General features: G+C 38.4%; 1 protein-coding gene across 19 annotated transcripts in view; it reads left to right on the forward strand.

Moving 5' to 3' along the window:
• Positions 1-741: 741 nt before the first annotated feature.
• Rdl (Resistant to dieldrin) overlaps positions 742-27372 on the forward strand; it is a 42443-nt gene continuing 15812 nt past the window's right edge. For 7 of the 19 annotated variants that reach the window (XM_086833363.1, XM_086833364.1, XM_086833366.1 and 4 more), the window contains exons 1-6: positions 4317-4418; positions 5310-7075; positions 15615-15712; positions 16024-16091; positions 23147-23373; positions 24932-25014. In XM_086833363.1, the coding sequence (XP_086689489.1) occupies positions 6933-7075; positions 15615-15712; positions 16024-16091; positions 23147-23373; positions 24932-25014 (619 nt within the window). In that variant the 5' untranslated portion in view covers positions 4317-4418; positions 5310-6932. Of the gene's footprint in view, positions 1261-4316; positions 4419-5309; positions 7076-15614; positions 15713-16023; positions 16092-18036; positions 18105-23146; positions 23374-24931; positions 25015-25255; positions 26998-27372 lie in introns of those variants that run through there. The other 12 variants (XM_020960963.2, XM_020960964.2, XM_086833365.1 and 9 more) reach the window with 3 other exon arrangements.

Consider the following 27372-nt stretch of genomic DNA (forward strand, 5'->3'; position numbering starts at 1 on the left):
TATGTTAAATATGGTAAGAAAGTTCAATAAAAGTAAAATGTATGATTTATTTCGATATATGTAATTAATTCTAAATACTGGAAATACTTAAAAAGATATGAATATCTACTTTTATTTTAATTAATAATAATATTTTTCGAAGAAACAAATCTTATTACTTTTAATATTATAAATCCTCTATACTTTCCAATAATGTGCCACAGAATAGTAATATTTTTTATATTTAATTTATACATTCTAATAATTAAGAAATTATAATTAATACCGGAGCCGGTACATTTATTTCCTATGCATTACAGCTTAAATGCTTAAAATGACTCAAACGAAAAATGGGTTAAATACATCAGCAATTACCGCACTATTTAATTAACGCTGAGCTGGCTCTCATAAGATTATGTTTTAATATTTCAATAAGGCTGGATTACATATGCCAAACATCAAGTTCAATTGCAGTGATGAGCGCCAGATGGCTAAAATGAAGTTTGCCCAGTCAAAATTTGCTCAGTCATGGGTAAACAGATTTGCCCATCAACTGCATTACGCATACGCCATGAGATCCAGCCACTAGTCCTCGGTGCACTCTATGCAAACCAGCCCTGCCTGGCCTGCAGCTCAGCCCTCGTATGTTACTACTAATACAGTGCTTTTGCCTGCGAGCGTGTGTGTGTGTGTGTGTGTACTTGTATCCTGACGATTTAGCTGATTTATGTTGATTTGTGTGCGAGTAAGTTGGCAGTGGGAGGCAAAACGATTCCCGGTTGTACACAAAGCGCACAGCACAGCACGGTACACACACACTCTGCGAAACAGTTGCGTGTGCTTAAAGCCTGCACCAACAACAATCCGGCTGTAGCTGTGTGTGTGTGTGTCTGTGTATGTGTATAAAGGATATGGCTGCAGGAGCAGGGCAACCAACTGAGACCTACAACAACTGTGCCAGCAGTGCCAACAACAGGCGAAATCCGAATAACGAAACACGAAACCCGATGCGAACGAGAGCGCGAATCCTGCTCCTGCAAAATATCCTGTCGGCGGCGCTCGGCTCGGCCCGGTCCGGTCGCACCCAGAATTTTCGCGGCTTCGTGATGTAAGTGCCACTGTGCCAGTCGGTCTCGGTCTCGGTCTCCGCAAAAAAATCAAACACGCCCGAGCTGAGTCCGTGAGCGAGTTGAGTCGAGTCGAGTCGAGTCGTTAACGCCGAGCGGATACAATTTTGTTCAGAGCCCAGGCATAGATACATTTTCCACCTCTCTAATTTTGGTAAAGCCGGAACGGAAAATCATTTAAAAATGCTACAATCAAAGTGAACTCAATGCGAAATTAAAACCAAAGCCAGAGTTTTTGGTAACTCTTCCAGAACTGTGCACATTTCTGGGTGTACTATATACACAAATATATATATACATGTATATATGCATATATAAAGAGCAAGTGACCGCGAGTGAGTGTGAGAGTGCGTGAAAAATCACGGAAAAGCCAAAAAGAGAAAACGCTGAGAAAATCCAACAAACCAATTGCGATTTGTGCAGAATAATTAAACAAAATATAATCCAGAATATATAGTAGTATAAAAAGTTCTAGCTTCCTAGTAAATAAATACAATAAAGGCAGTGGCAAGAAAGGAGTCTGTTCTTTTAGCTTCTGCTCCTGCAGTGTGTGTGTGCGTGTGTGGTATGTATGGGTGTGTGCCAGTGAGCATGTGTGGGTGAGCGAATTTCACAGACGCGTCTGTGTGTGTATTCGTTTGTTTGCTTGTGGTAGGCACCCTGCCCTCTTCGTCTTCGTGGTCTCCATCGTCTTGGCTTGGCAGCTGCTCCCGCTCCTGCTCCTGCTCTTTCGCCTGCTCCTCCCCTCCTTGCCCTTTGCTTTGTTTAATTTTCAAGCAAATTGTTGGGGCGGCCTCGTTGATTAGCCCCAAGGAGGCGGCGGCCTAGCCCGCATATGCTTTTAATTGCCAAAAACGTGCCCAGCCACACATCAACAGGGCGACAGAGTGAGCTGGTGCCCCCCTCCGCTCCATCCTCCACGCTCAAATGAGAGAGAGAGAGAAAGAGCAGGAGAAAAGAGAGAGAGAGAGAGAGAGAGAGGCTGTCGCTCCGCTCCTGATGATGACAGCGGCCACGAGGTTAATGGCTTAAAGTCTTAGCCGATTCCAGCCCTGCACATGAATATTTGAATGCCAGTTGACTATGAAATCTGCCACTCGTCGTCTTGTCCTAACAACAAAAAAAGGACACCGAGAAAAAATAAAGATTTATGGAAAGAAAGAAAGAAAGGATTCAGTTACCATATAAAAGTATCGCTTAAATATTTAAGCGGCTAAAAAATGTATTTTTAAAATTACATCAAATCAAACACTTATTGAAGACTTCTTTTTTAAATTTATTTAAATAATCACAAGCTGCACTTTGATCTAAATCTATTAAAATTTTGAGCTTTAGGAAATATTGATTTAATTCTAATGAACTAACGAATTTTGAATAACAAGAAAATGATATATATATTATAAGTTAAAAGGTAATCTTTGCACTTTTGAGTTTCCTTTTAATCCAACATCTTCATTAAAAACTTGAATAAAATAAGTAAAAAGGAATGTATAGTTTTTGTTCAGAACATTTTTTATGTACAATAATCTGTTCTTAGAGATATATATATCTATATATAATACTTTAAAAAATTATAAGCAACGCAATGTAAAGTCTTCTGCGTTGAGTTTCCTTTACTAGATTCTTTATAATTCAAATGACAATTGATAATTAAGGTAATTATTTGTATTAGATATTCTGTTATGGTATAGTTTTTTTCGCTGTGCAAATTCCCCTCAATTGGTTTCAAGTTTTATGAATAGTTGAGCACTGTTTTGGGAGCACTAAAGGATCCATAATTTCCATTTGTGATGAAAGCCAAAATTTTACATTTATTGACCCGTTTTGGGTTAACGAACGGCAGGACTCTAGTTTTATTGGCGGATATTTAATCAGATTTTGGGGAAAAGTCAGGGGAAGAACTAATTCTGTGAGGCACAGGGCCAGGATTGCCCATGAAAATGTGGGGCCTGTAAAGTCGGATTAAGTAATTAGAAAGTTGCCAGGCGCATTAAGTATGCAAGTTCAAGTTGGGGACTGCATATTTAAAAGCAAAGGACCCGTGTTGTGGGCCATCAAATATGTAGCAGAGAATGAATGCTGGAGGAAGGGGGACCTGGAACTGGGGCCGGGGCCAAAACTCATTAATAACTGTCGTCGTTTCGTATATACAATGTGAAAGTATTTATGCAAGCCAAACAAAAGCCTTTTTCACAAAAAACATCGAAAGAGGGGCACGGCATAAATATCCCCTTGCTGCAAGTGAAATGTAAAATGTCGAATGTGAGAGCGCACACACGCAACTCTTGCCATTTTAATTAATGTCAAACTCTTATCATTGAATATAAAATATGCACACACACACACAGACACAGTCACAGGGACAGGCACGGGGAAAATGTGGTGGAAAAAGTAGGAAAAGCGGAGCGCACATATGCATATGGAATTTACATACCAGCTCTCGCTTTTCTTTGTCAAGTTGAACGGGCTGAATGAAACAATGCTCGAGGCCCCCACTCCTGGCCCTGTCCCACTCCCGTCCTGTTGTTGCCTTGACAAATCCTTTCTTTTCCTCGGCATACCGCAAAAAGCAATCACGGCACAAGGCACAAGAAAATTCAGAGAAGGAAAACGCATGCTTACCAATTAACGAGATATGTGCGAATGTGCAGGAAAGCGCGAGAAATTTACGAAAAGGACAAAAACCGAAAGACGCGAGGGCCGCACACAAAAAAGTGGCATACAAATCAAATGTGCTTAGAGAAAAAAGCACATGCGAAAAAAATTTATAAAAACAAAAACCAATACACAGGCACAGGCACACACATAGGCTAGAGGATAGATATGGGTGAGAGGAGGGGGAAGTAGGAAAGGGACGACTTTGGAGCCAAGTAGCAAGCGTTTATGCTAAACAGAGTGTAACTGCCGGGGTTGCCAAAGCTGAGAGTGCACGGTGACATTTCTGCAAAAAGCCAGAAAGGATAACAACAAGGCAACACCAGAGCACACAAAAGGTGCACACGAACAGAGGCTCACACACACTCAGGAGCTAGGTCCTGCCAGCAAGAATGAGAGAGAGAGCGTGGCTCTCCCGCTCTCTGGCTCTTTGCAGAAAACGTAGCACACTTTCTTGGGCTCGGGCTCGGGCTCGGGCTATTTTTGGCCGACTCTCTCTCTCTCTCTCTCTGGCGCCTCTCTGCGCTGCAAAAGGCTGCTTCTCGGCTCCTAGCTGGCCAACTGACTGCTAGCCATCGCGTTGTCCTGCCAAACGGTTTTCAAACGCTCAGCTGAGAAAATGTAACGGACGAACGCGACTGGCAAGACCCACAGACGGTACGGTAACGGTACAGGAGAACCAGAGAAAAAGGACTCCCCAAGAAACGGCAACCCGACAAAATCTATACAAAAGTGTCTGCGTGTCTGTGTGTGACTGACTGCTGCTCATGTATGCGTGTATAAATTAGTTTGAGTGTGCCAGCGTCTCTGTGTATGTGCGAGTGAGCGAGTGTGAGGATGTTCTTTAGCAATAGCGTGAAATTTTCAAGCAAAACGCGACCGACGCGCCCTAATTCATGTATTTTTGCACTTAGCTGCAAGCAAAAAAAAATAAAATTTTAAAAAAGCTGTTAACTTGAATAAATAATTAGGAAACAATAAATAAAATGATATTGAAATTTGTATTGAAAATTCGACTAAAATAATTAAATGCACAATTCGTAATGACTGTGAAAAAACTGTGAAATATATAAACACATGTAAAATGAAGCTGAAAAACAACTGCTCTTTAATGCTCTATAAAAAAAATTTTAAAAAACTAAACTATAATAAACTAATATTTATCTGAACCATAACATTTATTATGGACTAACAAATACCTTGAAAAAACCTACCCAGAAAAACTGATTTCATTTAATACAAAATTTAACTTAAAACCAAACATTTCCACGAATAATAAATAACTATCATATACTTCTAAATAAAATATCAATTTATGGAACAAAAATACAAAAAGCTTTCAAGTTAAATGTCATAACAAATAAAATAACACTTTAAAACAGAAACAATAAACCTTAAAACATGTACATTTCATAAATTACTACATATTACATTAAAAAATAAAAATTACAAATACAAAATACAAGTTCAAAAACCCAAAAATTCAATAAAATTCAAAATTTCCAATTAACAAATATATTTCCTCCTACTTTTCTTATCACCTTGCAGTGTTGAACTCAAAAGAACTAAGATAAGACTTTCAGATCTAGCAAATGTGTCCCATAGTTCCCCCAGAAGCGTAGCAGCCGCTGTGACCATTATTTAACAAACAATGCCAAAGGTTAAGGCGAAAGGACGAAGCTCAAGCAATCGAAACCAATAAAATGAGCTCAGTGGCCTGCAACACCAACACCATCAACATCAGCAGCAGCAGAAGCAGCAGCAGCAGCATAGGCATCGAGCAGGTGGCAGGCACTCAAAGGATAACAACATCGACCACAACGATATTGAACGAGCGATGAGATGGAGCGTCCGATTGGATGACGAACTCAGAGACTCAGATAGGGAGCTGCAACTGAAACTGAAACCGAAACTGAGACCACAGCGGAACTCGACGATAATAGAAAATCCGTATCCGGAACGGAGAAACCAAAAACCAAAAACCTAAAACCAAAAACAGCACAGGCAGAGGCAGCCATGAACAGTGCGGATATTTTGTAATTATTAATGAGCGCATAGAGAGCGGGCAGAGTGAGCGGGTGAAGCGGCGCAGAACAGAGCGATTCGTAGCGGGATATCACGATGTACACTCTGCTGGGGCTCGACTAACATACTACACAATACCCACTCTCATACACACACACACACACAGAGGACTCACTACAGCGATTCCCCACAGGACGAAAGGCAACGAAAGGCTCAATTTCAAGGAATTTGCAAAGCGCCCACTCAAACATACTCACTCTAATACACACACACAGCAGCAGCAGCAGCAGCACTCATCAGCAACGGCAACACATCTCGTCAGGATAGAAGTAATTAAAAGTAAATAAAGGAGGCAAGAGGAAACCGAAAAAAAGAGTCCCTAAAAGCGACAGGAAGTAACCTGATTACGGGCAGAGCAGCAGGAGCAATTAATGCCGCTGGTGGAGGAAGGGAGCAGAAGAGGAAGCGCATCAGGATCTGCCACTGGCCCGAGATCGAACCGCGGCAACAACGACGTCAACTGGAGACTGCCACAGACAACAGGGAAGGGAGTGCAGGAATCACTGCTGTTGGAGGGAGGTTAAGGAATCGCAATCGGAATCGAAATCGGAATCGGAATCACAAAAAAAAGGGAACCACACTCTAAGAAGCACCCCACTCACCCATACACATGCACTGAAGTACTGACTGAATGCCTCGCTGCCTAAACAACCAACTAACTCACTGACTGAGAGACTTCAACAAGCGGAGAAGTACGAAGGATAAGAGCCCTGACTAGAAGCCCGAGTAGCCGTGTAGGGGAAACCAGCTAGCTAACTAACAAAACTAAAGGAGCAACCTTGACTAATAACTGCAACAACAAAACAGCAAACAGCAACAAGAACAAAACAACTACAACTTACTTTATACGCAACTTAAAAAAAATATATATAACAAAAACAAAACCAAAAGAACCTAAAGAAAAACCAACTAAAACAAACGAAAACTTCAAATTTTTAATGCAAAACTACGAAAAGCCACGACAGCCATTTTAAATAAGCAACTCTTGCACCCTCCTCCAATTTCAACTTCAACTTTAACTTCCAACACCAAGGACACCACGCCGACCCACAAACCCGCACAAACACACACACACACAGCACCACCATGAGTGATTCAAGAATGCAAGACAAGTTGGCCAGGATGGCGAACCTGCCCCGTACCCCGCTGCTGACCATCTGGCTGGCCATCAATATGGCCCTGATCGCCCAGGAGACGGGCCAGAAAAGGATCCACACAGTGCAAGCGGCGTAAGTATTTTATTTTTTAATGTTTAATATTAAAATAAAACATCCGATCGGGTGGGAAAAATAAAAACAATAACTTTACATTACCAATCATTATTCTTTAATAAACTAGGAGAAATTCTAGCAAAAGTTACTTAGGACATGATAACCTAAAATTGTGGTTTTTATAGAACAAAGAATGGCTTCCCCAATTATTAACATTTTGACTTAGTTATAGTTTTTTAAAGTTTGATTTGTCGAAAAAATTATCATGTAAAAATATCAATAAATATCAATATAAAGAATGCGAATATTTTAAGCTTAGTTTTGTCAGATTTCCGATTCGATCTTAGAATTCAATAGCAAACAAGGATATCTAAACTTCACCCTCCCAAAAGTTACTTTTCTTTCTTGTGATTGACAATCATCGAGCAATGTTAATAAATCAAAAACAAAAATAGTTTTAATGAAATGAGCTATATATTAAAATGCGATTCTTGTTATTCATTTTTTGTATAAATATATATAATTTATTTTATTAAAAGTGTCATAAATTGCTATGCTTACTTTAATCTAATTAAAAAAGTCAAACTGCTTAAACTGACATAAAACCAATCAATCAAGGAAATATTAACTCAATTAATTAAAGTGTCATTACCCTATAAAAAAAATCAAACAGTCTAATGTAAGGCTGACTATTGGCCCCATATCGATAAAGTGTGATTTTCTAATTGCAAGGGTATCTTTCCCATATCATTAGACATTAGACAATAGATAAAACACAACCAAGTACACTGTTTTGCAGTATATAATTCACTATATCACACACTCTATAATTATGCAAGCTCATCATGGTGGCCATTCAATGGGCATTTACTCAATTAGTGACATTTACAACTATCAATTAGGCTAATAACATCATAGTGGGCCGAGCTGGCCTCTAATTCGCATTAAATTATGGCCAAATAATGGTTAGCATGAAAGCGCACATGGAACCACCCCTTCGAACTTTAGGAAACTTTCGGGCGAACAAAAACAAAAACAAAAAAACGAACGAGCTACAACTACAGTTGGCCAGTTATTATAACAATAAATTTGTTTTCGTCCTGACACTTTGCTGCAGTGACCAGACCAGCCCCTCCCTCCGCCTCCCCACCAGGGGCGACAGGTGCGTGCTATACGTGTGTTTTTGTTGTGTTTTGGCTGCCATAATTCATGGTAATTTATGATTATTCAAATCATTTTGCTGCAAAATGCGCTCAAAAGTTTCGTTTTTTTTCGGTGGCCCTGGTTGCTAATTAGGCAGAATGACAGCCTGCTTGACCTGTGCGGCAGTGAATAAATGTTACCCAAATGCCGGACAGAGTGAGTAAGTGCAGGCCATTTATTAGGCCATATCTACATCGTCATTGTCGCATTTGCATGTGGCAGTCATTAAAATGGCCGACGGCGACTGACTGAAAAATGACAACTGCCACTCGATGGTCTTTGTAATTACTCACCCGTCGTCGCTGTCGTCGTGGCTATGACGATGTTTATGTTTGCTTTTGGAAACCCCGTGTGAGAGAGTCCTTGCCATACACATACATATATTCCCCGCTCGAATTGACAGTTGTCAGCTGTCAGCGCCAACGCGCCATGCCGTTAAACCAATACGCCCGCCATTACCCTGGGGAGCCACCATCCAGCCCCCTCGGGGGGGCGGCCAGCCTGCGAAACCGCAACAACCGCGGACAACACATTCGGACAACGCAAAGAAATTGCCGCAATTGTGGCATTAGTTGTCAGCTACTGTGGCGTTCTGTCAACTTAATCACACAAATTATGCAGAGCCACTGTTACTGCCACTGTTACTGTGCTCTTTTTCTTCTTCCTACTTTTTTGGGTTAGCGCTCATTAGTAAATATTTAGGCGCTACACAGGGAGAGAGCCACAAACATTTGCATAACATGGCAACCTGGCAAATTAGGCAAATCAAATATGAGGTGGTAGTATGGGGGCAACGACTCACATTTCTATAGCAATACCTGAATACCTAAATACCTGAATCTGTACGCCGAAATCCTAGTCCGAATGCGACAACGACAACGACATCGGGAGCTGCTACTCGAGCTACAAATGCACGTTTATGGGATTACACGATCGCGTGCTGGGAACGCAGACGAGGACACGGAGATACACGCGACGTGGCATGATGTGGCTTACGGTTGCCAGAGCACGGCTTAGGGCTATATAGTATAAGCTATATGTATTATATAGCGTAACAAGAAGTCCAAAATCGAAAATGTCGTGGCAAAAGTCAAGCGACTCTGGCTCTGGCTCTGGCTTCAAGGCAGCGCACACAGAGGCAGCTGTGCCGTTTATTTGGGCCAAAAAGGCAAAGCCGGAGCAAAGTTTACGCTACTTTTTCATGCAACATTGCACAAGCGCCGCCACAAAGTATGCAACACAAAATGACAGCCTTGCCGAGTCAAAGTCCCAGGGCCCCAGCCCCAATCCCATTCACATTTCTTCCCTACCAGGCAGCTCCTCCTCCTCCTCCTTGGACTCTAGTTCTCTGGAAAAAGGTTAAAGGCCAGAGCGACACAGTTTGCTCACTTTACACGCTGCCACTTCCTGTGCGGCAAGGGCTGCTGGGCCTGCTGGGCTTGCTCCTGCTCCTGCTCCTGCTTTTCCTTTTGCCACGCCCCAACATCGACCCCTGCTGGGCGTCCCGTTGTGCTCCACTTGCCACACAAGTGCCCACTTCACTGGGAATTTATTGATAGCAGATAATGCCAAAGTGGCAGCGACAAAAGCAAAGACCGCCCGGGTTCGCGTCCAACAAGGAGATTTTACAGAGAACAAAAAAAACAGGACATTCAAGAAAGTTTGCACAAAGTTTTCAAAGAAATTCTTTACTTTGAATTGAAATGGATAACAAAATGGATGTGTAGAAAACCAAGAACTTTTGTCTATAAGCTGAAAAAGGATTTATCTTAATAGAGCTACTATTGATTTAGTAAAACAATATATAATAAAACAATTGGGTTTATCTCGTTTAAGGGATTTATAAAATATAAAACTGTTGGAAATGTACGTAAATATCAGTTATACTTTCATTTTCAACAACAACCTTAACAAAATAAGTAAATATCCATCAAATTACTAATAATGTTATAGATAATCCAATCGAGTCCTTGCCAAACCAGCTAAAATAAACATTAAATTATATTGCTCAAGAAATAGAAATATTTTTAATATGACAGTTATTTCCAGATATTTTTCTCCCTGTATTTCTGCCTTTCGTCTCTACTATTCCTGCTCGTCCGTGTCAGTTCGTTCGTCCTGCGACCCGTGTGTGTGTGTGTCTGTGTAGAGCTGCATCACTCGGGCCAGGCAGCGTCAACAGCTCGCCGTCGAGTGTCATTGAGCGTAAATTGTTGTTCCTTCACATTTTGAGTATGATTGAAAATATCTACAAACGGCAGGCTGGCAGGCAGGCGGCCAGGAAGGCAGCCTCCTTGTGTTTTTTCCAGCCGTTGCTCTGTGGCTGTCGCCGCTACTTTTGCCCTTTTGCCAATTGCCATTCCATCTGCTTTTCAAATATTTAATAAAGCCCCGGACAAGGCAAGTCTAATTTTTTTCACATTTGCCCCGGAAAATACAATTGGAGCGGGGAAACTATTTTTATTGGCCCCGCCTGAAGGCGAGAGATATCCGCGCCTTAGTCCGCTGTTCATTTTGCAAAATGTCAAGGACTTGCCAATGCAATTCAATTTTTTATGCATTTACCTCGAACTCGTTCCCTCAGCCGGTGCATAAGCTCGAATCCGAAATGGGATTGAGCTTTATTTAATCAAAAAGGCCAAACGATTCCCAGGATAAATCCAAAGGCAAGTCGAAGTGGAAATCTAAACTAAGATAGATTTCCAACTAAATGGAAAACTCTTTCAAGAAACTTATATACGTTTTCGAAGAAATAAAACTTTCCTCTAGGATAGACAGTTTTTAAAGCATTTAAACTTGTTGAAACAATTTCAGATGTGTTTTATATCCTCTGGTGGTTACTCTAACCCACTTTCACACTATTTTTTTGCTATATATTTCTGGTTTAATAAAACCAGGATGTGAGCTATGTTGAGCTATGCTTGCGGTGACATTTTTATACTATTCCCAGTTCGCCTGAAATTGACTTAAACAAGTCCATAAACTGGGGCGTGGCTCAGCTCGCTCGGCTAGCTCATAATAGTTAATGTTTCCATGTCCAAGCGGCTTTCCTGTGTATCCCGGGAGCTGGCTGGCTGCTGGCTTATTAAGCGGATGTGTTTATTTTTAGCGACTGTCAGGCGGCTGTCAGGCATCAAGTTATCACTTTATTAAAAAACGCTTACTCACACTCGCCCCGGAGATAAAACATAAAATAAAAAAAAAAAAAATAGAAGGAAAACGAAAAATAGGAGGCTGGGCCCACCCACAGATACAGTGTTTTACTGCGCAGCAGAAAGGCCTAAACCAACTTTTGCTTATCTCTGCGTTGGCGTTTGCCAAGACTTTCCAAATGGAGGAAACGGAGACAGCGGCTGGGACAGCGGCGGAGATGAAGACAAAGAATACGAAAACGCTAAAAAGAAAAGATAATATTTGCTAGTAGTTTTCGCATTTCCGCTTTGTTTTAACGTTTCACTTGAATTTATGCAATGGCGCGTGTCCAACGCAGCGTATACGTAATGGCTGGCACTCAAAGTGCCACTAAAAACGACAGCGACAGCGAGAACGACAACAAACAATAACGACAATATTTCTTACAGCTCTGCTCCTGCACAGTGGCACTGGCACACTGACCAGCCACAGTCAGCCACACCCACCCAGCCACACACACACACACACTTACACACACCACGCACAACAAACGTGCAGTGCCTCAAGATAAGGCAACAAACTGTGGGCAGCGATAAGATGGCGTGGCACTTGAGGCGACACGTTTTGGGCTTGGCTGTCGTGCGCATGACTTTGCATTTTGGTTTTGTTACAGTTACGGTTCTGGGGTTTTTTTTTTTTTGGTTCAGTTTGTTTCTCCTGCTTCAGGACCGTTTTTTTCCAGTTCCTGCCGCAGCTGCCAGCACAGTAGTTGTTGCTCCTTTATGGCCGCCAACTTCGTTGTTTGAGTCCTGAGAGCGCAGGAACAACGAAAATTGTTGCCTACTTACGTGCAAGCAGCTAATTGCAAGCTGCACAAATGTATACTTACACTGGGTAAAAATATATATACCTGATTGGGTAATTTAATAAAAATATCAAAGAGTTTCTATGCATTTGCATTAAAAAGTGAGAAACTCTTAAGGTTGGATTTTTAATTAATCTCTTTTAAAACTCTTTTCAATATGCACTTTAAAGGATGTACAGGAACTTAGACATAAGTTATTTACAAAATTATTTAAACTTAATCTGAAATTATCAGGGTATATTAGATATGATAATATGATGGATTTTAGGAGAAGATAACAATTTAAACAATTATATTCCAAATTTGAAAGTAAACATTTTTTTAAAGAGTTTGGCTTTCACCTATATCTTTTATCATATTCAACTTATAAACGATTTCTGTGTTAGAACATTGTTTGCTATTCCATATTCCAATTACTTTTTACAACAAATATGCTCCTTTATATTTCTGCTAAAAATTTAGCTTGCCAAAGGTATGAATAGTTAATGATAGTTGTAGTAGAAACTCTATTAGAGTTTTACTAGTCAAAAGGGTTTCCATATTTAGTATTCAATTAGAAACCACATCAAAGATTGAACAGCCAGTTTTGATACCAATTTAAATGATAAATATGGAACAGATATATCTAATATATGTATATCAAACCATGAATTGTCTGCCTTAATACAATTTTAAAAGATGTAAATGGATTCAATTTTCTTTAATATTTCTCTCAGTTTATTTATATTTGCGTTAGTACTTCCACGAAATAGCAGCTCCCGCCTAAAGTTTCTCTCCTTATAGTTTTTTTTCTTGCTCTTTATCTGCCCTCGGATCAATAGGCAAATATTTGACGCCTCAAGTACGACCTATTGACATTTTCTAGTGCACTTAACGACAAGCACATGTGTGTTGGTATATATTTGGCTGATGTGTGTGTGTGTGTGTGTGTGGGGCTGCATAAATTATTTGACAATACGTCGGGCATAATATTAGTTTCACTTAGCCCCATGGCTGAGGCAGAGGCACATTTGCATATTACGTATACGCCACGGTTACGCCTTGAGTTTCATGAGCTCCGCGAGCCGCATAAGCGGCCAAAAAAAAAAAGGCGAATCGGAGCGGCAATCGCAAAGTTTTTGGCTTGTCCTTCAAGTAATTTTTATTGCAGGCTGTCAAAAACTTATTGACAGCACCTGCCAGCAAAAGTAGCAGCAGGGCATAAATTAAACTTTAATGGCTAGAGCGGAAAGTGTTGGAAACCAGTAACCGTAGACCCGTAACCCGTAACCCGTAGCTAGTAACCCGTAACAATGAATATTGCGCATACGCAGCATTGTACACACTTGCACCCAATCAAAAAACTCAAATCAAATAGCAATCAAAACTTTTTCATTATCAACATCAGACAAGAGGGCCCAAAATAAAAATAAAAAAATAAGTAAAACCGCACTCTATGCGGTGGTATTTTCATACACACATTTATAAATAGGCTGCCATTTTTGCCGTCGGCTTTCGCTTTGATGCCCACGCTGCGTATACACAATGGCCCGCAATCGACTTGGGTTAAAGCTCAAGCGAAGCCGCTGAGAGCCGAATCAGGGGAGAGCGGAGAGGAGAGAGTGTGTCTGTGTTTGTGTGCAGAGTGGGCTGCGGCACGCCCAGGCTTGATTACAAAAATGATGGCCGACTTTTGTGAGTTGCAAAATTAAAATCGCATCAAATCAGCAAATCAGCCACAACAATTGACTTGCGAATGTGCAAATTGGGCAAAAAAATATAAAAAAGAAAGAAAGAAAAGAAGTGAACATAAATATATCCCCAATACAAATGAAAAGGCTGCCAGAAAGAAAAAAATAAAAGGAAAGCTGGCAAGGGAAGAGACACTCTGTTGCCGGAAAATGCGCAGGCGCACGCCAAGAGACAAAGTCGGGATTTCTGTTTATTTGCAGGCGCAACTTTTATTAAATTGTGATTTTGCTCACCAGCACACAACAGCACGCACACACACTCCGCCCGAGTCCTGGGTCCTGTGTTCTGAGTCCTCCCGAGTCCTGCGCCAAGCGCTGTGTATCCAATGGCTTTCGCAGAGTTGGAATAACAACAAACGCGCTTTAATAGCACAGTTTAGCGTAGAATAGACGCAAATAAACAGGCATTGAAGTGCCTGGCGACTGGCAACGGGCCACTGGCAAACTGGCTTATATATGTTTGTGTATCAGTATGTCTGTGCCTGTGCCTGCCTTCATTGCCAGGCACATGCAATAAATATTACATACAAACGCTCGTGTCGGGGGCGCACTTGATGCCGCATAAAGCGAAAGTAGCACACACAGACACGGTGCCATATGAGCACTTAACCTGCAACGACCGACGGTAAGACAAAACGACAAAAAGACAGAACGACAGTCCGCCCAGCGCAATGTCTGTGTCGACTGTCAGTTGAGTTGGTTTTCCAGGAAGCGCTGAAAGTCCCTGCCTCGCACACATAGTAAGCGAAATGCCATATGGAAATGATGCAGAAATAGTCAGTGAAATGCTGTAGAGGATGGCTTCCCTATAAGGATATTTACTATTAATTATACCTCATTTCAAAAGTAAAATGCAGACAATAAAAGATATTTAAAAGAATCAAGTAAATTAAACTTGTTTAAGAAAATTATTAATGAATCTTAAATAATCTGAAAGAATTCGACATTTATCATTAGCTTATTGAAGCACCTTTTAACTAATATTTTAAAAATATATTAATCAAATATTGAATAAATTCATAGATGTGGTTTTACTTGACATAAACTTTAATAGGTAGCTTATCAATAAATTGTAAAGAACTCGTCGAGAAATGTCATTATTGTAAATTTTATATATTTATCCATTCTTTTAATAGAACAAAATCCTACAATAATCGAAGAGTTAATTTTCTCATATTAAAAATGATAAATAATAACAAATTATTATAAATAATTATAAATCTCTTAATAAGACATGTCTAATTGATGGGCTTGATAAGTTTAAAAAGACGTATGTCTCTTACAGCTTATATTATTCATAAATATATAATTGTACATATTTTTCATTAAAGAACTTTTGATATCTTTTGTAAAGCTATATAGTTTTCATTTCACACATACACATTTCTTTTACAAAATCAATCGGTTTTCTCCGATAACCAAGATAATTATAGAAAACACTAAAAGGGAGAACCCCCTTTCCCAAAGCGAAAGAGTTACGATGCGAACATCGGTGCATCCGTTATAGTTTCACACTCCATTTACGCGGCCTGACAAATGGCTTACATTGTTTATTGTTAAATCGGAAAACAAAAGAACGCACTAATGAAATGAAACCTCGATTCTTTTTCCTTTTCTCTCGTTACAGAACTGGCGGTGGCAGCATGCTGGGTGACGTAAACATATCCGCTATACTCGACTCCTTTAGTGTTAGTTACGACAAAAGAGTAAGACCCAATTATGGTGGTAAGTAGACCAATCTCCGGACACCCAATCTCAATATATATATATACATATATATGGTAGCTATCCCCCAGTCACACTTACCCAAAAACGCAACGCGACCTGAACGAAACGCAAATGGGGGCATAGCCCGTTGATATAAGAAATAAATAAATATACGCGATATATCGAGGGATATCGAAGTGGACTTTGTAGGGCGGTTGAGGCGCAGCGGGCATTATAAGAAACAAAACACATACTATCATTATAGACTCTAACCTTTATTCACACATAAACCAGCTATGTAACACCTACTATAACATACGTGTTTGCAGGACCTCCTGTCGAAGTCGGAGTCACCATGTATGTGCTATCGATCAGCTCGCTCTCAGAAGTGAAAATGGTACAAACTAATTGAACTTTGTACCTTTCTATTACCGTTTAAGCGCTCTCTCGCATTCTATCTCTAATTATCTTAACTATCTAACTCCTAACTCTATCTCTCTGTCTTTGGTCTTTGTTGTTGGAGTTCTCTTTTGATTTAAGAATTTTTTATTTACCTTACCACAAAACGCATTAGTTTGTTGCTCTCTACCACCCACCCACACACACATACACCTCTTGATTTCCTGATTTTCTCATTTCCTGTTTTGCTTTGTATGATCTCTATCTCTCTCTATCTCTCCTGATCTGCAAAAAAAAACACTTATCCCAACTTATCCCTAGATAGACGGATCTATATATTATTTCTAACCGTTGACCCAAGTACACCAGTTGAAAGTGTTATTTGCGAACCTTATTCACACCCTATAATATCGCTCCTATTGTGTTTCCTTCCGCTCACAATCGTATTGTTTCCTTATCAGTTATCCCCTTTGGGTACTAAATCTCTCAAGCTCTAACTCTTCCGAATGTTTAGTTCGTTTTATAGCCGCTGTGTTTAAGTGTGTGTTGTTCCTTTATTTTGATTCCACAGTTGAATTTGGTTTCATTTCCGAAATGAATAGTTGAGTCCCAAGGTCTGTGTGTGTTAGGAGCAGCGCTGACTCGATGCGAGGGGCCAGAGGCCAGAATTAGTAGGGCAAAATGTTACAATACTCCCCTCTAACCCTCCTCTTCAGCATCGTAAACACATTGTAAACTAAATGTCAACTCCTACTCTCTGTCTCTCTCACTCTCTCTTTACATCGAAACCAACGATTGGCAAAAGCTTTTTATGTTCCTTAAAGTCTACGAAATGACTTCCTTCTGTGCTCACTACAGTTCACTTTTACCTCTGTGTGTGTTTGTGTATGTCTAATTGGCCAAGCACATCGAAATTACCCAAAAAAAAGAAAAACACACACTCACACACACACACACACCTATACGCCAGTCCCAACAACAATAAAGAAAAACACCAAACATTTCAACCCTTTCGGAAAAAATCAAAAAACATAAACTAAAACCTAGCGAAACTCGTGCCTCTCACTTCATGCGTATTGTTTTATGTCTTCTTCTTTTTATAGGCCCACATAACACATTCAAAGCTTCAAGATATCAAATCGCAATTCCCAAAAAAAAAAACAACAATAAATAAAACATATAAAATATATATATAAACAAATCTCTCTCTCAATCAAAATAATGCAAAACTGAAAAATGGTGTGTGAAATCCGCTAATTCACTTCAATTAACATTTAGCTATCATAGTTATTTATTTTTGCTAGGCGCATTTGTTATTACCAACTGCAACTCTTTCGTATAGCTGAGCTAATGAAAACATATATATATATATATACAACAATAAAAAAAGCAAACTAGAGTAGTTACTGATTTGGTTTTCATTCGGCGCGTGCAATCAACTGAAGCAAAAGCCTCCAAACACAATTTAGTAGAGCCACAAGAACAACTGCAAACAACAAGAACAACCAAAATAGAAAACAATTATACAAAAGAATTAAAATACAGAGCAACAGCAAAAGCACCGCTTGCCAGTTTAAGTGTTAACCGTACATTATATATTTAATTTTGCTAATGGAAATTAAACAGCACCCGACGATGTCGATGTCGATGTCGATGTCGATGTAGAGCCCAGGGAAGGGCGCTCGAAAGTAGGCAACGAAAAGTGTCAACAGAAATGTCCTGCGTTCTTCGTATACCACGTCCATTGTTCCCCCGTACCGACCGCTCTGTGTGTGTGTTTCCGTTCTCATATATAATATATATTTTGGGTTTTAGACACATCCACTGCCACTAACAATTAACAAACAACGACAACTAAAACAACAACAACAACAACCATACCAATACCAATACCAAACGCAAAATGAAAATTCCATCAATCCGTGTGTGTGTATATGTTGCAGGTCCCCCTGTGGAGGTTGGCGTCACAATGTATGTCCTCAGTATCAGTTCGGTTTCGGAAGTTCTCATGGTACATACGTAAAAATATATACCAAATACAAAACTAAAAAAATACAAAACAAAAAATATAAATAATTAAATTACAATTAACAACAGATACAAACAAATGATCCTAATTTTTTTCCGTAAAAGCAAACAAAAAAAATTCATAATTCTACTCGTATACTTCTTAATTTCTCTCAGTCTCTCTACCTCTTACCTGTAACTATCTCTCGCTCTCTCTCTCTCTCTCTCTGTCTCTCTCTATAACTCTATAAATACATATCTCTGTCTCTCTCCCACTATATGTTTCTCTCTCTATGTCTGTCTCTGTTGCTTAAACGCTCATTTTGTGTCTTAGCATATTTATTAATACTTTTCATTTCCCCAAAATTGGCAAAAAGACATACAAATTCTTTACTTTGACTCACTTACGATTCTGTTTGTTTCGTACATTCAAAGCAAACAAAGCAAATTATATATATATGCAGTATATAAATACAATATATCTATATACATAAATACCAATATAAATATATACAAAGTTCTACAAATTAAATGTTGTGTGAAACGAATTGTTATTGCAATGCAGTCGACTTGCCTCATTGCCAAATATGAAATTCCCGTGTTGCATATATTCGTTTTGTATTTATTGTTTCAATGTTGATATCAATAGGCCCATGGTGTTCGCATATTGTTTGTTGTTTCATTATTGAAATTTATGAAATCCAATGCTTTTCAGCCAGAACAATGCAAAACCAAAAATAATACAAAGTACTACAGTTCTAAATTTACATTGAAATTACCCAAAACAGAATTCCACACATTTTGGTGTTTATCTTAGAGGCGAGTCCTTGTGCTGCTCGCTCTCGCCCTCTCTCTTTCTACCACACTCTGTCTATCTCACTCTCAATATGCGTTTTCTGAACTGTCGCTTTGAAATGCCATTTCCATTTGCTCATTTACTTTTGCCACTTTTGTTTCTTTGCCTTTATTGCATCCCCATCTCAAAATATTTTGCAGAAGAAAAAATATACCAAGAAAGTTAATCGAACTTAGGAATGGCAAATATATCGAATTTATCAGTCAAGACATTCCAAATCTTAAATAATTTTATATATTTTTGATATTACCCTGACATAAGCGATACTTCTTCGATACTTCAACTGTCGATTGTTAATCGATAACCACAGACTTATATCCCTAGTCCGAATCTTCATTTATCGCCTCATCGAGTACATGACACACCAACATATACACTGACACAATGTTGGGCCCCCCCACCATCCCAACCCCCCAGAGAAACGAGAGATATTTATGCCATATTCATATATCTACTATATATCTATAATCTCATATAACCGTCATTCTGTTTGTTGTGATCTGGTCAAATACAAATGAACTAAATTCGAATTATTCACAGCAGTCCCATTGACAGAGGCTGCGCGCATGCGTATTTTTTAAATCAAGATGAATATGAATGAATATCAATATCCACACAGCATATACTACAATAGCAAATAATCAAGCTCGGTGTCGATGTGTTCGTCAAATGATAATGGACTTGACATACATACATGTTGCAAGGGACTAAAACTATACTCATTTATGCCTGTTTCTGTGTATTTTTTTTATATTTTTCCTTTAGCGGGAAATGGCCAAAAAATAAACTATACTTTATGAGCCTCAAATTCATATTCTATAAAATAATATTGGATTTCTTAATTATTTTATGAAATTTACTCTACGACTTTATGAAATTATTAATTATTTTGTGTACGTCGCACGTTCTTATTGGTTTAGTGTTATTTCAAGTATTTCAAAACAGCTTTTTCAAATTATTTTTAATTAAATCTAAAGTATATGCGAATAAAAAAACCTGTGGGGTCATAGAATTCTAGGACTCAGGAGACACTCATTTATTTTGTTTAATCTTTGTCATTGATCTTTCCATCACTGAAATTCTGAGTGTGACAAAAAGAGAGAATCTGAAATAATCAAAAAACTTACCTCAATTGGCATACACGAGACTTCAAAGATACTCCAAAAGATTCGTTGAGAAAGTTGCAAGATCGCACCTAAGAGGAACTCATTAAGACACGCATTATTACACTGATTTTACTGCACTCCTGCTGCATACACTTAGGCGCAACGAGTCCTTAATACACATTTACTAACATTTCAGAGGCACTAATCGGAAAAAGTGGCATTTTAACCTCTCCTAACAAAGTGACTAAGAATATGCTATATAGTACACTGTTGTACTTTGGCTCTTTCACTATGCACAAACATATATCATATTTTTAGTCGCATTTTTTAGAGATGTTACATAGCCAACTATTTCCTTCGCTCTGAAATCATCACTATTTTACCTTAAGGAAATGTTCGTATGACATAAATGAACCAACACACCTGCACCGTTTTGGCTTTGGCAATCAATTTATGCGAAAATAACATGCCCAACACGAACATAAACATGAACACACTGTCACTGCCACAACGCCACTGCCACTATATACAATCCACTAAAGAAAACACATTAACAAGGATAACAACAGCAAGAACCACACCAAGAATAACAAGAACAGCAACAATAACATGTTCATTTTCAGCCCGATCATTTCTCCTCCTCACATGACAATTTTTCATTTCCACATTTTGGGTACCGGCAACAAAAACAGAATTGCTACGCTGCTAATGAAAATAATTCAAAAATAAACTGAGCCAATGCCAAACCGAAACAAGAACAACAGCCCGCGTACACACACACACACGCATAAACAAAAAGACACTGATACAGAAACCGATACACTGGGAAAAACTCGTGATTTAAGATTCCAATCTATTTCTTAAAATTTTTCAGAATTATTCAATTATTTTTTAAGTATATTTTGACAGTATCTAAGGAGTTTTCAATACACTTTCTTAAATAAAAAACTCATGTTTCTGGTATCCATTTCTCCCTGTGTACACAGTGACAAATTTACATAAGACAACCCATCCAATCCAATCCAAATTCAGGCGAGCAGCGAGGCAGTTAAAATCAACATGACATGAGGTTACATCCAAATGCCAGCAGACAAAAAATAAAGAATACTGTAACAAGGACCAAATACACACAACACACACCCAACCGTCACACAAACAGATATATATATATACACATATATGTATGTAAATTGTAAATGGTATAACGAGATATATAAAAATAAAACAAACAACTCGATAGACCCGCTCACGTTTGGGGTTTAATTGTAAACCATCTATATATATAACATATAAACCGCCATGCACATAAGTATCCGTATTTAGAGTTGATTTTCTGTGTGTGTGCCAAGAATATAAAAATAAGAATAGAAATCCAGGTTGACCCCCCCCGTTCCAACAGAACCCTTTTTTTGCAACAACAAAAAACAGAATACGCCCCACCAGAAAAACAGAGTTATGAAAATTGCATAATCCACATGAAAATTTCATTTCCGTTTTCAATTGCGCTTGAGTTTTGAGTTTCGTTCTCGTTAACATTCTTGTGTTTGAGTTTTTTGTTTTTGGGCGTGCCAAGAACCGCGTGGAAACCAAATCTGCTAGTTGCAAAAATAAATATATATATATATACTTATATTCCGGCCATATAAAATGCGAGTAACGCCAAGGAATACAAAAAAAAATTGCAAGCAACCCACGAGAGCCGTGTGCAATTTTCGCAGCATAAATAATACACGTAGCCATATAGAAAATACGTATACGCCATGTAGGCACATCAGCGTGCGTTAAAGTACTCGACAAAAGTACCCAAAAAGCAAGCAAAGTGTGCGCTCCTCTCTATAAATATTTATAACTACTTACAAATGTTATTACCTGCTACAACAGCTCCAGCTACAGCTACAACTACTATTATTATTACATTTGCATTTGCATTTACCTTTAACATTTACATTTACATTTTACCTTAACATGCTTTTCCGTTTAATTTTTGGCTCCTTGTCGGCCACGTGACGCGCTTGAAGATAATGATATGCAAGACTGAGAGAAACAACTCGAGTAGTTGTCTTTATCCGCCCCCCTCTCGACCCCAGAAACAATACCCATATTCAGACACACACACACACTCCATCCACCCACCCAGAAACAAACACACAGAACCAGATACAAAACAGAGCCTGAAACACAACCAAATTGTTTGTCGTTTTACAATTCAAATCCAAACCAAACCCCCCAATCGAATCCGGTTCCAAACTAAACCAGTCCCAGAACGCTTAGCTTCGAGGCACAAATAAAAAAGAGCCAAGCCAATAGCCAACGATACTGTATACTGTATAAAGCGTACAAATAACTACCTGCCAGCCTGTTGCCATAGATGCCATCATAGTAGTCTAGTAATAACCCAAGCCCCTTTATAGTAGCCAGAAAAGCCAAGCTACTTCACAATCACAGCAACGAATCCATACGAATATTTGTGAGAGGTTTCCGTACTACTTAAATGCTTACCCCTACGATCCCCAAAAACCCCCCAAATGCTACTGTAAATAAGCTTTACTTTCATTTGTTTCTTTCGGTACTTTTCCGTTTAGTCCTTTATTATGACTTTTAAGGATCTCATTACCGTCCCCCGCCCAGTCCGTGTCCCCCACGAAAAACAAGCTGTAAAAAGTTTCAATTCGATGTTTTGCATGCCCTATATCCCCCTATGTCTTCCTGTAAAAAAACTTACAAAAAAAAGAAAATTGTTGCACGTTATGAATTTTCCTTGGTTTACATTTGCCGCAAGTTCTTTTCCTTGTATGTTCGTTAAGTGTATCTGTTGTGCCCAAAAAGAAATATATGAACAACTTTCCGCCTAGTTTCCACAAATTTTCTCTACCCATTTCCTATCTATGAATTTTTTTTAGTTGATCAAAAAAATAAATTATAACACACACGACTTTTAGTTAATAGCCATTTAGTTATCTAGAACTATAAGTGATCACTGCCAACGTTTACTAATATGATATAACCTCTCAATCTCTTTTTGCTACCTTTCCCCCCTCTTAACCGAAATCGAAATCGCGTCGAATCGAATTGTGAATTAAATAGGACTTCACATTGGATTTTTACTTTCGTCAATTTTGGACCGATCCTCGTTTAGCGTATAGAAAACGACCTGGTGTAGAAACACTATCGGTTGGATCAGAGTTCATTAAGAATATTTGGGTACCTGACACCTTTTTTGTAAATGAAAAACAATCATATTTTCACATTGCAACAACCAGTAATGAATTCATACGTGTGCATCATTCTGGATCGATAACAAGAAGTATTAGGTAAAAACCAACTCAACTACTGCAACTCCCAAACTCTAAGCTCTCAATGAAAGCGCATAACATAAACATTTTTAATTGTCTGTATATGTGTATGTGTATTTAACTATTTTACAAACTAACCCTACTACAATCAAAAACCAAAAACAAACCCAAAAAGAAACAACCTTAAACCTTGAACCAAAAAACCTACAACCAAAAAACAAAAATAAAACTAAACAGCAAATACTTCCAACATTCTACCTCTACCTACTAAAGATTTCGTTACAAACAATTATAATTTTTGCCCTAACTTTTGCAACTTTTTGCAACTAACTTTTTTTCTGTGTGTGTATAAATCGATGTTGTAATTTACTAACTCTAAAATGAAAATGGAAAATTTCTACAGAACGAAACAAGAGTTTTCTTCCAAGCGTAAAAACTAATGAAGTGAGTTCAATTGGCAAGTGAAAGTGAAAGAAAGTTGGCAAATTTCGAGCGATTGTCTTTGAAAACCGTATCGTATTAAAGAAAAGTCATCGATTAGGAAAGGAAACAATACTTTCGGTGCTATCGACTTTATCGACTACAAAACCAACAGAGCGGCTGTACCTTCCGCGATATCGATTGCACCGACTATGACTTTATTTTGAGTTATAATTTTTACTAGATTGGTTATTTCTTGAAGACTATATACGCGAAAAGATATTCTAAATGTTTACCCGAAAGCATTATATATATACATATATATATATTCACTCGATTGGCTGGTGAAATCATTACTCATTCCATACCATCCTTAGGATGAAAGTGTTCTGTCCCTCACATCCCCAACTGAGTGGCTCATGAAGTATACAAACGCATATTTAACCCTCACAACAAATCACAAGAATCAGCAATCAGTAATCTACAATCGTTTATCGCTTATCGTTAATTGTTTATCGAGAAACCATCGCATATCGGGAATCGCATGACTATCGTGTATCTGACACCGCAAAAAGGTTTGGGTACTGGGCGCTCTATTTTCTACTACCTTTAAACAAGAATCTGTCCAAAATCGCAGAAACCACAACAAAAAAAACCCCAGGTGCCACCAATAATGACCAAGCAACAGCCGTAGCCAAAAGCAAGAAAATAAGTATGATTAGCGTTTTGTTTATCGTAGCCCCAAAGCCGCAATTAACTCAACGAACTATTAAGTAAGCCAAAGCCTACCATATGATAATGTACTAAAAACCCTGCGTAAGAGCCAATAATATCGCCTCACTATCTACAACTAAACTGCCACTCAAAGTATCTCTCACTTACCAAAATAAAACAAAGCAGCAAAATTATATATATATCGAATATAGCTCATATCCAATTGAACTCGCTCTGTATGTAATGACTTGATATATTCCCCAAAAGAACCCAAGAACAAAACCCCCCGTATATGTTGTGTGTAAATAACTAAATAGATTGCCATTTTTTGAACCCTCTGCTCGTTTGTTTGTTGATGTTCACCTGGATACCAATGAACCCTTTACTAATCGATTAATCTTTCTTTCCCAAACCAAAAAAATACTCACTATAACTCCTTTAGATTGACTATCACCGCATCGTGTCCGATGAATCTACAATATTTCCCAATGGATCGCCAGCTGTGCCACATTGAAATCGAAAGCTGTAAGTACTTTGATCTGAATTGCCACCTAATTCTAGCCAAGTAATGATAATGACAAGGAAGGAACAATAATCATAATAATAGCAATAATGAAAATTGTCAAAAAAAAAAAGAAAACGAAGAAAGAAACCATGTGAACAAAGCAAGATGTGTGAACAACAACTCATTCAGAATGTCGGCTGGGGAGTGGCCAAAATAGGGTGTTTTTGGCCCCTAAAATAATCATTACTTTCCAGTGCTGTCAATTGCTTTGCCTTTCAACCATATCTCTTGCACCTTTATAGCCACCATCTGCACTCCGTTTTGGCCACTCCAAAGAAAGCCAAACTCAATTCAGCTTAGATCAACTCTCAAGCAAAGGCCGTGCGCTGTTTGTTCGGTGTGGGCAGAAAATCGATTAGAAAACAAGTTTATGTGAAAGAAACCAAACAGAAACAATTAAAATGCAAGCAAGTAAATTTTAAGTGCCACAGATACAGATACATTTACAGCACAAGGGAAACACACACACAACCCGAACACACAACCTCAATTCGATTGAGGAAAAGCAATTAAGACGCCTTTGATGTCAATTGTGAACAGAGCAATTATGTTGCAACAAATGGATGGCAGGAAATCGAATTGAATACAATTGAATTGTCTTTAGGCAGAGCTTATAGGTGGTAAAGAATTTAATTTCGGGTTTTCCTTTGCGGTCAGTGGAATTAATTCGGGCTTAGCTCTCTAGGCAGATTTGATTTTTATTTGAAATATGTCTGTTTTAAGTTCGTTGTGCATATTTTGTTCAACCAAAAATTGTCCCCTCGCCCAACCAAAAATCAAATGAAACCACAACCAACTTTCATTCAACTAGTTCCAGTACCCCCCTCCACCCTTTGGTCATTTATATATTTGTTTTTTGAACCCACAAAAAAAAAAAAAAAAAAACGAAACAAAACAAATAAGTTTAATCAAATAAAGAGTCACTGAGATGTAAACCCAGTTCATGTGCATTTTTATCAGAATCAACCCGAATGTATAACCCAACAGCAATCAACCAGTTATCAGTATCTATATAATCACAATCAACAAACAGTTCACGATATCATGGCGCTGAATTCATGAAGAAGATTGGTTGGTTTTCGGTCGCCTTCTCAATTTCAGCAGAAGGCTCCACACAACACCCTGAATATTGATTGATGATCTGCCACCAGATCTTATTAATATGCGTAACCTTTGACTTTCCCCTCTTTTCACAACCCTATTAAGTCTAAGTCTAGTATAATACCTTAATATAAGTCAGACCCCATACACAGCACGCTTTTGCTTAAGATCTAACTATATTGTATATACGTTCAGTATGCATATCATTTATGTCCCTAAATTTCTGTGTCACAACTCGCCCCTAGGGATGGCAAATCGATACCCATTTAATTTAGAATTTGTAACTTTAAAATTTAAAATTCTTGTAACGATTTTTCATTAAATTTTACATCTAAAATTATATGTCAATATCGCAATACTCGAATACAATGTTTTCGATATCATATCGGATTTTTCTTACCGATATACATCCCTATTTGCCACGCAGATACATAAATCACACTATAACGAACAGAATCCTAGCTTTTAAGACTGTATTATTCATTCAAAACCCCACATCGAGTGCGTGAGTTAAGTATTCTGTGTGTGAAAAGTCCCCGAAACAAGCTAAATCCAAACACACCAAATACCCAAAAACAGAACAAAACTAAACAAATAACATCAATTAATTAACTACTGCCCCCCTTTTTGCAACAACAACAACTACTACTCCAACAACTACTACAACGATCGAACTATCAACAATCAACAACAACAACATGAAGTCGGTTACACGATGCGAGATATCCGATATTTCTGGAGAGATGGACTGAGTAGTGTTGGCATGAGCAGTGAGGTCGAACTACCGCAGTTCCGAGTTTTGGGACACAGGCAGAGGGCGACCGAAATAAACCTAACCACAGGTACCCCCATACATTACAAAATCATAAAACCAAATAAAACAAAAATATATATATGCAAAAAAAAAAATTATAACATCAATATAATCACATTACCATATTCTTTGTTCTTTTTTTTTAACAAGCATTTTTACCAAACTGAACTTTTTCCGTTTTGTCGTAATAAATTTCGTAATCGTATCTTTATTTTGAGTGTTTCCAAAAAATATATATATATTTAAAATAAACAAAGGGTTAGCGCATATCCGTCGCACCTTAAACCCAGCAAAAGTTTTATGTTCTTTTCCGTCTACTTCTACTTCTACTCCTTCTTCACCAATATATATTTATCAATATAACTTTATCGAGTGCTAACCGTAACTTGTGCTACTAACCAGA

The sequence above is a fragment of the Drosophila serrata genome, unplaced genomic scaffold, assembly GCF_035046125.1.
Source record: "Drosophila serrata isolate PLE 108 unplaced genomic scaffold, ASM3504612v1 contig_272, whole genome shotgun sequence".
NCBI lineage: Eukaryota > Metazoa > Arthropoda > Insecta > Diptera > Drosophilidae > Drosophila > Drosophila serrata.